General features: G+C 38.0%; 1 protein-coding gene across 4 annotated transcripts in view; it reads right to left on the bottom strand.

Moving 5' to 3' along the window:
* The window catches only part of DNM1L (dynamin 1-like), a 58072-nt gene that overhangs the window by 14918 nt on the left and 29118 nt on the right, over positions 1-14036 (bottom strand). For all 4 annotated transcript variants that reach the window (XM_008576648.1, XM_008576649.1, XM_008576651.1 and 1 more), the window contains 5 exons: positions 9019-9105; positions 7245-7407; positions 3832-3952; positions 2273-2404; positions 284-490 (listed from right to left, as the gene is read on the bottom strand). In XM_008576648.1, the coding sequence (XP_008574870.1) occupies positions 284-490; positions 2273-2404; positions 3832-3952; positions 7245-7407; positions 9019-9105 (710 nt within the window). The remainder of the gene's footprint in view (positions 1-283; positions 491-2272; positions 2405-3831; positions 3953-7244; positions 7408-9018; positions 9106-14036) is intronic.

The following is a 14036-nucleotide window of genomic DNA, read 5'->3' as shown; positions in this document are numbered from 1 at the left end:
AAAAAAAAAAAAAAAAAAAAAAAAAAAAAAGTTAAATTAAGAAATATTTTTAAAAGCTTATCCATTAAAATATTATTTTAAAAATTCCTGAGATTTTTACTGCTTTACATAGTTTATAAAGCTTTTTTACACACATACCAGACATCATTCTATCATTTCTACAAAATGATATTCCTGTTTTGTAGGTAATAAATCACAACCACATAATCTTAGTCACTTTAGCAAAAGGTAAAGTGACCTAGCAATCCAGGTAACCAAATTTATAGAAAATTTTCTTACTTACAGCTCTGAAGTTTCAATATATTTTGCGGTTCCTTCAATAGTGTTACAATATTCTGTGGCAAATTTGGTAATAAGCTGGAGTAAAGTAGCACTTTTGTCATCCACAGGTTCACCATAACTATTTAGAAGAGACTGATATTGAGCAGCAAGAACATTTATTCTTGTTTTCAGCTCTGGTAAGCAATCTCTGATGTGATGCATCAACAACCTAACAAAAGTTAGAAAGGAAGAATTTAAAAGTAGTTGGGTATTCTGAAGCCCCAAACAAGTCAAATTTTAAAAATGCAAATAATGGGGAAAACATATTAAATGATGCGTCTTGGCAGGTGTGAAATTCTAAAATATATATTTGGTCTTCCTCCCCATTTCCTGGCACCCACCTCCTAAAATCACTGGAATCTCCAGAGTGATGAGTGTTTTTTTCTATGCTAATAAGATGACTGGTGGCCCGTAGAAAGCTTCAGGATTGGGGCTTGTCACCAGAAAAAGTGAGGCAGGATTAGTGGGTTGGGGCTTTCAGCCCCACTCTCCAATCTCCAGGGACAGAAGAGGCTGAAGGTTGAACTGATCATCAATGGCCAATGATGTAATTAATCAGTCATTTCTACTTAATGAAGCTTCCATAAGGACAGAGCTCACGGACCTGGATCGCTAAACACATAGAGGTTCGTGGACAGTGGCATACCCAGAGGAGGCATGGAAGCTCTGCACCCTTTCCCATTATGCCTTGTCCTGTGCACCTCTTCTATCTGGCTGTTAATCTGTATCTTTTTAATATCCTTTATAATAAATGAGTAAACATGAGTAAAGTGTTCCCCTGAATCCTGTGACCTACTCTAGCAAATTAATCGAACCCAAGGAGAAAGTCATGGGAACCCCAATTTACAGCCTTCAGTCAGAAGCACAAGCCACACAGCCTGTGCTTGCAAATGGCATCTGAAGTGGGGATGCAGTCTTGTGGGACTGAGCTTACAAGCTGTAGGATCTGGCACTATCTCCAGGTAGATAATGTCAGAAATTAATTGAATTAGAGGACACCCAGCTAGAATCCACTGGAGAATTGCTTGCTTGATGTATCGGGAAAACCCCCCACACATCTACTGTCAGAAGCATTCTGTGCCATATTGGATGACTGTGTGAGAATAGGAATAAAACACTTTGGTTAGTTTTTCCTGTATCACAAGAGCAGGAAATAATGCAATCTTAGATTAGAGGTAAATACATAGTCTGAAAAAAATGACACGAAAGAAGCTGTTTTGGGCAATGCTTTTTAAATTCACCTTCACCCCATCAAATTGTAGCAATTGCTAGAAAACCAGATATAAAATGATAAAACAATGCAAATTATTTTCATATTACTGTAATTACCACAAAGAAACTTGATCCAACTCTTCCTGTATAATTTTGGTTTCACTGACTCATCTTTTAGAATGAGAACCTAGTGAAAATCAATCTTATTAAGATCCAAGTCAATCAGCCTTTAATTTAGAGAATAAGACAAAAGTAAGAGAAAATAGCTTTCACTTCAGTCATTTATAAATCGTCTAGAAAGGTCTTCTAGTCCCTACACCATCAGTGGACATTCAGAATTCAAGGTATACAACTTAAATTATTTCTACTATGAATAGGAATAGAAGACATCCAAAATTAAAAATAGATATGTGAAAATTATAAATTTAAATTCAGCTGTTGAAACTGAAGGTGGAAATGAAGTCATCTGCTATCTAGCTCTATCCTCAAAACTAAACTGTCCAAAATTTCATAATTAAAACATTTTAAATTAACTTGAGCATTCTAGACTACATGATGACTTAATAACAACCACCCCAATAAAAATAGAGACATCTACTTTACAAGAATCTAGTACACAAGAAACCAAAAGTGAAATGGTAAGGAACAGTAATGAAAATGTAAGAACTGAAAATGAAGTTCTCGGACACCTATTGGCAAAAGAAACACATCTCGTTTCCAAAAGGTAAAAAAATGTTACCTGTTTAGAGTCCTAGCAAGATACTTTGTTCCATTTCTATTGGCCAGAGATGGGTATTTCTTTTGAAGAAAAGCATATTCATCACGGATTGAATCAGTTACACTCTTCTTATTGTTAATGTCTAGCTGGCTCCTAAGGTTGAAAAATAACAAAACTGTTCAACTAAAGTCAGTTGTCATCCCCTCCCTACCTTGGATGATAATGGCAATGAAGGTGATAATGATGGCTTAAAATTTATGATTATGATGATGATGATGATAGCAGCACCAGGCATTGTTCCCTTATACCTGACATGGACTGTTTTATTTAATTCTCATAATTATTCTATGTGATAGGTATTATTATCCCCTAGGTTCAGAGAGATTAACTTACTCAAGGGCACACACTAAGTGGCGACAGCCAAAATTTGAACTATGTGACTCATAAGTAAGTAATGCCTAAATAATTTAGGCCTCATTATTACCATTAACTATAGTCAAAAGCAGTACTCTTGAGTAACAGGTATAGACAGGTACAAAAATATAAGTGCATCTTAATCAACTGTATATTTTATCCATGGACAGACAATTACTTTCTACCAAAAATAATTAAGTTAACTTGAAGAGCCATCAATCTACAAATACAACAAAACTTGCCTAAAAAGGGAGAGTTGAAATGGGAGGGAAAAAAAATGGGAGTAGGGACGGTATGGAAACACATATGAATAAAAGCAGAAAACTGGAATGGATTTTAGAAATTGCTTAGTAAAAACATTTTCATTTGTAAAAGGCTTGAGTTCCAAATATGTTATGTGTCATTTAAACCCACATATCTAGTCTGTGGAAGAACTAGGACTAGAACCCGGATCTCATAATAATTTCAGTGCTTCTTACCATATAAAGGCTTTGGACTAAGAGATTTTCACTTGAATCTAGGTCTACCTTTCACTAGCCATTCGTGACTTTGGTAAATGTATGACCTGAGTTTTCTGATTATAAAATAGACATCAACACCTACTTCACAGGATGTTGTAAGGATTCCAAGAGACACCATTTGAAAATTACAGTAGAGTGTCTAAAACATAATTAGACACTCAATAGTATCCTTTCCACAACTTTTAACACCAGCTATTTATAGTTAGGATACCTTTAATAAAAATTCTCCAAGTCACATCCTGGCAATTACACAGAATCACTACTTCTAGTGGTTAAACCAATCTACTAAATCCTACCACCTTAAACGCTTTCTTCATTGGGTACGAATTAGTAATATTTTCTTTTCCTTATCCAGTACCCTTACCATACATAGCTTAACATAATAGGCAAGAATTTTTAAGCCTGGCTATTAAATTATCTTCCATTTGGGGCACTGCTTACTTTAGAAACATTTTCCATTAAAAATGTCTATAGAAGGCTTTATTGAATCTCTTTTCTGCCTTCAGAACAATTCTTTAGCAATACCAAGATTATAGTAAAAGGGAGAAAAATAGGACAGTATCACATTTCAGACAGATTTTTAGAAATTCAGACTTGCTTTGAAATGAGACTGCCACAGTTCTCATCCCATTCTTGATTGCTAACCTGTTAACTACTCCAATTATTCCAAGTTTGACTGGAATAACCCTTCCCATTAATACATCCATGGCATCAGTACCCGCATCCATGAGATCAAGTTTAGTGATCACTGCTAGGGTTCTGCGACCTAGAAAATGGAAAGAAAAAAAAAAAGAAAAGAAAAAAAGGACAGAGAAAATGACCCATGAAATAAAGCCATTAAGTTTTAATAAAGAAAAATCCTTGTCTATAATCCCACCCAACAATACCTCTATCATCATTTTGATAAGATTTTCTAACCTTTGCTTACAAATACTTTTTTTTTTTGACAAACTAAACCACATTTTTATTATAGCTTTATTGGCACAAGGTTCACTGATGTTACAATTCACTTTACAAAGGCTTGTAAATAGGAAAATACATTACACACAAAAATATAATACTTCGATATCATTTTTTTTTTTTTTTTTGTCTTTTTTCGTGACCGGCAACAGATCGCAACCCTCAGTGTCGCGCCCGTACCGGACCGGGACCGGCAACGGGATCGCAACCCTCGGTGTTGCACCCGCACCTCGCTCAGCCAGTGAGCGGCCGGTCTGTATGTGGGATCCGAACCCTTGGCAGGAGCGCCACCGCGCTCCCAAGCGGCGCACTGTAGCAGTGCGCCACCGGGCCAGCCCCTCGATATCAAATTTAAACAAATGATTTCCAAAGAAAATACAGGTTATTTATTTCAGTAATTAAAGGTGGTTCTTCTGTGTGTACTGAATCATGTATACATTTAATTGTATGTCTAAGGTCAAAGGAATCTGTAGCTAATTACTTACTTGGTTCTTAAAAACTGAAACATGCAAAACTGTCTTATTTATTTTTAACTACAAAAATATACCATATAAAATCTGCCCTGATATGTAGCTGTAAAATTATAATGTATTCCACTGAAGTCTTATGGCAAAGTTGGAAGGCACTGATGTATGATTATGACCCACCCTTGAAACATCTGAATCTTTTTTCCTCACTGGAATACACAACTCAAATGCATAGGCTTCAAGGACTTCTTTGGTATTTAAAAGAAGCCCTCATTTCAAGGATAGAAATATATAAAATCTTAGTAACTATCACTAAGTATGTTATGGGAGTGCTGGAAGGGCAGTGGCAAAAAGCATAACAAGCACTCAATAAAAGCTGTTTGGAAATTATCATAGAAAAGTAATTATTTTCCATCATACTCATATTTTTATAATTACAGTTCTGTCAAACATTTGCTGCCACAAAATACATTTATTTTTATTCTTGATTTAAATTATAATGAGTAGTATTTCTTCCTAAATAGCCATTAAACTCTTTGGAAAATTTAAGCTACTTTATTTAAACCACTTCAATAAGAATTTTCCCCTAACTGACCTTTGAACTTTATAAACAACTTCCATGAAGCAGACTTTAAAACCACCTTAAATTTGGTATAAAGACACTTTGGCAACACAGTAGAATACATAATTTTGGCAAGAACCAGCAAGTACAGTAGATGCTCATGATCTCAATGAAAAATTTTCTAACCTTTGCTTACAAATACTTTTTTAAAAATAATTTTAAACTGTACAATTAAAAAATTTTTTCACATGTAATTTTTAATTAGCTCTTAGGCTGTTTTATAAGCATTTTTTACTTGTTTAAAATTTATTCTTTTTTAGTGTACATTTCTATGAATTTTGACAAATGCAGAGAGATATATCACTACCACCTCAAGACAAACATTTCCACTGCCCCTCAAAATTTTCCTTTGCTCATCAATCGAACCCTTTTCCATTCCTAGTTTTGCCTTTTCTAGAATGTTATATAACTGGAATCATAGAGTACATAGCCTTTTGAGTCTGGCTTCTTTCATTCAGTGTAATACATTTTTGAGTCATCTGTGAGGTTGTGTATATCAATAGTTTGTTCCTTTTTATTACTGAGTAGCATTCCATTGTATGGATGTACTATAGTTTGGTTATTCATTCCCCATTTGAGAAACATCTGAGCTGTTTCTACTTTTTTAAAATTATGAATAAAGCTGCTATAGACATTTGCATATAGGTTTATACATGAACATAGGTTCTCATTTAACATGAGAGTAGGACTGCTCATTTAACTTAATAAGAAACTGTCAAACTGTTTCCCAAAGTAGCTATACCACTTCCATCAGCAATATATGAGATTCCACCTGCTCTGCATAGTTTTTTATATATGATATTTTTCAATTATAAGCATTTTTTTATAATGCTCCAAATCTAAAAAATCTTAATTTTCATATTATATTATTATCTTAATTTACTTAAGCATTTCTAATGCTGGCCATATTAAGTTGATCCTAATTTTTTTTTTTTTTTTTTTTTTGTCTTTTGTGTTTTTCCGTGTCCGGCAACGGATCGCAACCCTCAGTGTTGCCCCCGTACCGGACCGGGGACCGGCAACGGGACTGCAACCCTCGGGGTTGCTCCCGTGCCTCGCTCAGCCAGTGAGCGGGAACCGGTCTGTATGTGGGATCCGAACCCTCGGGCGGGAGCGCCGCCGCGCCTCCCAAGCGGCGCACTATCCAGTGCGCCACCGGGCCGGCCCGATCCTAATTTTTTGATACTATAAATAATACCAAGTTGGATTATTTCCTTACTGTGCATTACTAGATTAAGATTACTAGATCAAAAGCATGACTATATTTATGGCTCAAGGGTCAGTTTAAAATAGAGTTAATACATATAAAATGCTTAACAGTTTACTTTAAATAAAAATAAAATTTAATTAAACCCAACTATTTAGGTGAAAAAATTGGTTTCTTTGTAGGGCAAAGCATACACTTATTAGCAGCAGTAATAACTACTCTCTCACAAAGCCAGCATTTTATATACACCAAGAGATGCACACTACATCCTTTGTCAAGTATCACTGACCCACAATATGAACTAATCCTTAGGGTTATGAATGCTTCATAAAAGGATTTTACCTTTATTTCTAAGAATCCTCTATGCTTTGAGCATGTCGAAATGTTTTCTACTTCTGCAGAATGTAGACACCATAATTCGCTTTTGTATCATAATAATCTACAATGATTATCTACTGTGAGTTATTTAATCTTAAAAGTCAGCCATTCAAAAACCTAAATCATTTTATTACACAAAACAAGAAACCCTTCTTGCAAAACCATTTGTATTATTTAAAAATCATTAGGTAAACATTACAAAGAGACATTATGTGAAGGATTTTTGCCTAGCCTGTATAGCAACTTAGTGACTTTATTTTCCATCAGAATTTCTATTTGAAATTACAAGCAAAATAGGGAAGCGTTATTTTTTAAATCTATACTAACAATTGGAGATATTCCTTTTAAAAATAAAAATTCCTTTCTTGAGGGTGGATTTACCTTTGTAAATCAAACATGTCATTAAATATTAACACATCCTTACCATCTGGATCTACCTCTCTTGAAATTTTAAGTGCCTCTGATGTTGCCATATCTGTATTAGCAGCAGTGACAGCGAGGATAATGGAATTTGGATTACTGATGAACCGAAGAATGAGCTCTCTGATTTGAAGCTCAATATCCTTGGGTTGATCACCTACAGGCACCTAAACCAAACAGAGATGAGCAAGGAACTAATAATAAAAATTAACTCAGCTTTTTATTTCCCCATTTAATCCACAGAGTATAGGTATTTCTCCATTTACAAATAGTTAAAATAAAGAAATTAATATACTGCACTGGTATTTATGAATTTGGTAATGTGTGAAGTCTCAAAACATAATTCTTGCAAATATCAAAAGTTGACTTTTGCCCAAAAGTTTACTTAACACAATCCCATGTTAAGGATTTGTCACTGTTAACTGCCTACAGACAAATTCCTTCATTCATTCAATATTGAGTGTTTACTGGCAGCCTACTATATTTCAGGCACTTTCCTGCATGTCAGAGTATTTTACAGTAGTGAATTTTAAAAAGACCAAAATTACAGCCTTCTCAGAGCTTAGGTTTCAGCAATGAGAGACAGATAATAATCAAACACATATGTATAGTATCCAGGTGGTGGTAACAGCTATGGAAAAAAATAAGGCAGAACAGTAAGCCTAGTGAATGATTAGAGAGGATTATAATTTTAAATGATTTTTAAATTAGATTATGGTTTTACATAGCGTAGTCAGGGAAAGACCTTGCTAAAACAATGACATTTGAGAGAATGAGCAAAAGTTAAATGCAATAGGGGAGAGGTTCATACAGATATCCGGGGGAAGAACCTTCCAGGCAGAGTGAAGAATAAAGTCAGGAGACTGGAGCAGGAGTTAGGAGACGAATAATAGGGACATATCAAGTAGACACTTTAGATCTCTGTAAGAACTTAGGCTTTTACTCTGAGGGAAATAGGAAAGCTCTAGAGAGATTTTCAGCCAAGGAATGACAATCTAATTTTCACTTTAATAGCATCACTCTGGCTGCTTAGTTAAGAATAGATAATGAGGAAGGCCTGTTATTTATTACTATTGCAGTAATCCAGGTGTGATGATAGTGGCTAGATCAGGACAGTAGATTCTAATTTGTAAGACATAAGAGTTCTGAATATATTGTAAAGGTAAAGAGAGCCACAAGGACTTGCTAACAGTACGTGGGATGTGGGATAAAGAAGTATTGAGGATGACTACAAACTTTTTTGCTAAGCAATTGGTAGAATGGAGTTGCCATTTATTGAAATGGGGGAGACTGTAGAGGGATTAAATCTAGTTGAGGGACAGGTCAGGAATTTGGTATTAGACATGTCAAGTTTGAAATGCCTATTAGACATTTAAGTGAAATGCCTGTTAGACAGTTGGATATACAAGTGTGGAAATATTTGAATGCCACCAACATACAGACACTCATGTATTTAAATCATCAAGTGGGAAAGTGTACCTAGAGGACAAAAGGTCCACAAACTGAGCTCTGGAGCACTTGTTAGGACACTGGGGAAATGAGAAGAAACCAGCAAAAGAGACTGAAAAGGAATGGCCAGTGTGATTGGAGATAAACCTGTAGAGTGTGGAATCCTGGATGCCAAGTAAAGGAAGTGTTTCAATACAAAAGGAAACACTCAGCTATATCAAATGCTGCTAAGAGAACTAGCATGACTGCAAAAAGCAGCTGATTATTCTCATTAGGGGTAAGGAAAAACAACATGACCTAACCCACAGTGAGTAACAACTATTCCTTACCTTGGTCATTCCTGGCAAATCCACAAGTGTCAGGTTGACAACGTTGGGTGAAAAAATCTTAAGATGAATTGGTTCAGGGCTTACTCCCTAAAAAAAATTTCAACATATTATATTAAAATCATAAAAATTTCAATGAAATGATATGCTAAAGTAAACCTCATTTCAAGTGGATAGATATTAGATGCTCTTAAATGTGAATTAACCATGACCCCTAAAACTTTTCAACAGCCAAAATATGAGGGCCAGCTTCCAATCAAAATGGTGGCATAGATGGTCCCCAGCATCACTTTCTCCCACAAATCAACCAATTTACAACAATTAAAAAGCAACAACAGCCAAGCTGGGGCCACAAGAGCTCAGAGGAAGAGAAGGAGAGACCTACAGAGTTCATGAAGGCAGGTGAAGCCATGATGAGAGAAAGAAAGGATCACTCCTGCCATTTCAAGCCCCCGTCACTTCAAGGCTGGAGCTGGTGAGCACACAGAGCAAGATCTGGCAAAAGCCACAGCTGTGCCCTTGGTATGAAGTTGCTTGGAGATGGCAGGGGAGAAGAGGGCCTTGGTGGCCCCTAGGCCAGCAAGACCACTAACAGGGTTCCTATGGACCAACATAGAAGCGAGGAGCCACTCAGAGGCCAGTGAGTCATCAGAATAGACCGGCGGGTGGCCTGTCCCATGGGAAGCATTTGGAGTGCAGGCAGTGGGGGAAATGGGCCCACTGAAGGAACACTGGGGCACAACATGGACAGCTGATCTGCCCTCCAATCAGTGCAGGACCACTCAGTGGAGACTGGTCAGGAATATAGAACTGCAAGAGGTGCAGTTTTCTGAAAAGACTCAGGCCCAGACCAGAGTTTCCACACAACCCAGGTGTACCAGACCTCACAAGACCCAGAAGTACATACAAGGTCAACCATTAAAACCTGAGCTGCACAAAAAGACGTCCCCAGGAAATCAGCAGCAATGAAGCAGTTTAGCTTAGCTCAACTACAGGGCTCAAGTGCTGGTCCCCACAGGATTTCCTCCACTTTAGAAGTAAGCAAAGGACAACAAATTAGTTCCAGTACCAACTTTAAGTGATGGGAACAGTGAACAATCCAACACAGAACTGAAAGAAAAAACAAAATACCCAACAGATCAGAGACAAAGTTTGATATCAACTAGTAAAGGTCTAACACCACCAAAGAACACCTGTACAACCTAGAAAAACTGGAAACTCCCTGGGCTACAAAGTCAGGGAAGGAGGAGCGCTGAGGGTCTCAGCCACACACACCCTCCCCCAAGATCCAAACCCAGCCAAACAACGACCATCAAGCCACCACAGGAAGCACGCAGGGCTCCCAAGCCAGAGCAGTGGGGGGCTGAGGGCCCAGCCATGCCCCTCCAACATCCACAACCAGCCCAGGGATGACTACTAAGCCACCACAGAAAGCACCCTGGGCTCCCAAGCTGAGGTGGTGGGGGGCCAAGGGCCTCAGTTACATCCCCTTGACATCCACAACCAGCCCAGCAATGACCACCGAGCTTCCACAGGAAGCGCCCCAGGCTCCCAAGTAAGGGTGGTTGGGGGCTCAGGGCTTCAGTCACACCCCACTGACAACTGCATCAAGCCCAGCAATGACCCAGCTGCTGCTAGAAGCCCCCTGGTCTCGCCTGCCAGAATGGGGTCTGGGGGCATGGGCCTGATCACACCCCCTCTCCTTCCTCCTCTTCCCACTCTATTTCCCTCCCCTTCCCCTCTCCTCCCCTCCAACTGCCCTGCAACAACATCTTAGAATGAGGCGTGGAGCCAGGGGAAGCCGAACCCAGCCACAAGTAGGCAAGCTGCCACCACAGCCCCAGGCCCCACAGGAGTCCTGAGGTGTGGAGTCAGGGGAAGCCAAACCCAGCTGCAGCCAGGTAAAGAGCACACCAAAAACACCATTTCCATGTGGGTAGCCCACCATAGCCACCACAATTGTCATGGCTGCCACAAAACAGCAAGTCTCTCTAGTAGCAGTCATAGCCACAACACAGATAGCACACCAGACTCTCAACTGCATTGACACAAGGAGAGGCACCAGAGGAGACCAAAAAAAAAAAAAAAAGAAGAGGTCCTCCCTCTCTGCAAACACACTCCAGAGTAGTAAAAGAAGCATCTGATTTACGATAATAGGGGAGGCCTTGATCACACCTGTCTCAGTACTGGGCAAATCATCTAGGCAACAAACCAACAGAGGAACAGTTAACCTATCAGATGTAGAGAACAAATCTATGGTTACTGAAGGGAGGAGGAAGGGAGAGGGGAAAAACTGGATAAGGGGGATAAAGAATAAGTATGATTTGTAACAATGAATATGCTAATAAAAAACAAATAAATAAATAAACTACAAAAAAAAAATCTGAGAAAATGCATGGGAAGTAAAGCAGCCAGCCATATAACAACCCCATACCATTAATATAAACAATTTATTTCCACTGTATTATTTTGCATTCCTTTCTCTTGATTCTAGGCATATATCATTTCTTAAATATGATTAATAAACTTAGTGCTAAACAAAAGAATAATACATCCAAATTTATGAGGTTCCTGAATTCAGAGAATGAGGCATAGAATACCAATCAACTTGGGTCCTGATCTTTGAATATCAAGTGGCACGGGTGTATATAGCAAGAGATTCCTCAGAAAATTTGTCTGAATCTTTAGATCCCTGAATTCAAGTATTAAGAATATGGACAGATTACCTGATAATAATACAGATTATTAAGAGATACCTGCATTTTCCCTCCTTTAGAACTAAGAGTATTGCATAGACTCCCTCCTCTTCACCACTGGCTCTCCACAAGTTTTAGGACTGAGTCAGCTACATGTACATGACTGAATCAGATACTTATGAGATGCTGATATCTTGTCTTGGTACATGCCCTTCTTTACCCTTTAATATGTCATCTTACCTAATTTATCCACCTTATATTTTCCCTCATTAACCCACTGAAAATTCTAATTTCCCAAGAAGCTTTTTTGGAACATCCTTTACTCTGAGTTCACTACACATTTATATTTGCTATATTAGATTAATATGAACTACTTTTCTATTTTAAACACTCCAATGTTCCAAAATCATTAAACGTCAATATTTGGCATACCTACATAGGTTATACAATTTTTAGAATCTTTACTGCCATGGTGTACCTCTATCATGTCCATTACAAAGCTTCGCCCAGATGCCGTCACAACTCCAATCTCATAGATATTTTAAATCCTTCAGGGCTTTATGGTAGGCATATCAAATCATTTACATATTCAGACATATAAAATCACATAAGATCAAAGTATCATTTACTTCATTACAAACATGATTGAGGAAAGAAGAGATTTTTCATATATTTGGGGTTGGAGGAATTTTCATCTTTTTAGACACTGTAAATAAAAAGCTGCCAGGTAGTAAGTTAAACATCTTGTAGGTATATAGACTTGATCTTTCATGACATTCAGTTTAGTGTAACTAAAAATTAATTTCTGAATCATCACAGTATTACACTCTCTCTAAATTCTGGTACTGTGTAAAATTAGCACAAATCGCTGCATTGAGTAAATAGATGGGGATACAGGAGAGACAATTCAGACTAGTGTTATGATTAATAACATCCCCAAACCCTAAATTATCCCCGATATAATTATAGGACGAGAATAAGCTAATCTAGTTCCCAGCCACTTTTTCTCTTCTACACAACATGGTTATTAGAAATTCAGGGAAGTATGGCAGCAGAGGCAGTAACTCAAAGGTTATCAGACTATAAAGTTCAATAATGAATAAGGCTCAGTCAATCACTAAAACAGACACAAATATCTTGAATAGGCATAAAGATTTAACATGGCTTCAGAAATGCCTTTTTTTTTTTTTTTGTCTTTGTTCATGTCCGGCAACGGATCGCAACCCTCAGTGTCACGCCCGCACCGGACCGGGACCGGCAACGGTATCGCAACCCGCGGTTGGTGTCGCGCCCGCACCTCGCTCAGCCAGTGAGCAGGAACCAGTCTGCATGTGGGATCCGAACCCTCGGCGGGAGCGCCTCCGCCCTCCCAAGCCCGGGCCCCCCCCCCCCCGGACCGGGACCGGCAACGGTATCGCAACCCGCGGTTGGTGTCGCGCCCGCACCTCGCTCAGCCAGTGAGCAGGAACCAGTCTGCATGTGGGATCCGAACCCTCGGCGGGAGCGCCTCCGCACTCCCAAGCGGCGCACTGTAGCAGTGCGCCACCGGGCCGGCCCCAGAAATGCCTTTTTGATAGGAAAAAACCTCCACAACAACATAGTATCTGGCAGATACAAGGACTCAATAAGTATTTGTTGAATACTAGTACTAAGCCAGGACCCACTCTTTGGATTAAATGTACCTCTGGATAATACAAGAATGGAGGTAAAAACCAAAAGGAAGGGAACAGAGAGAAAGGTAATAGGAATAAAGAAAGAAGAAAGAGAAAACAGAAGGATTTAGGTAAGGCAGTAATAGTGCCTGATGTCAAGATTAACAGTATCTAAAATAACTAATATATTTTAAATCTTCACAATCTTAGAAAATATGAAAGTAATGAGTTGCTAACTAAAAAAAGAAAACTAATTTTTTTCTTTCTGCTTTCATAGCTTTACTCAGGTAAGAAAAAGAGCTCTTCAAAGCACATATATCTCTGTAACACTGAAGAGGAAAAAAAAAGTACATCTATCTCATAAGTTATATAATGCATCCTGAGTTCAAGTACAATCAATCCATCAGGAAACAATAACTCATTATAGCAGTATTAAGTAGTATAATTATATAATAAAAGAGTATGTACATGACAGGATCAAGAATAAACATCTAAATGAAATTTCTTGATATATGTAAAAGCTCTAAGAAACAAAAGGGATTTTAAGCAGTTTGTATATATTTGTGAACATACTCCATTTGTTTCAAAGACCAAAATTATGAACTGACAATGCTCTCCACACATTATATACATAACACCCTCAATGATATATATACTGATGTTTATGCCTTCC

The sequence above is a fragment of the Galeopterus variegatus genome, unplaced genomic scaffold (assembly GCF_000696425.1).
Source record: "Galeopterus variegatus unplaced genomic scaffold, G_variegatus-3.0.2 Scaffold1384, whole genome shotgun sequence".
Taxonomy (NCBI): Eukaryota; Metazoa; Chordata; class Mammalia; order Dermoptera; family Cynocephalidae; genus Galeopterus; species Galeopterus variegatus.
The sequence above is the reverse complement of the archived record's forward strand: the minus strand, read 5'-3'. Positions and strand labels throughout refer to the sequence as shown.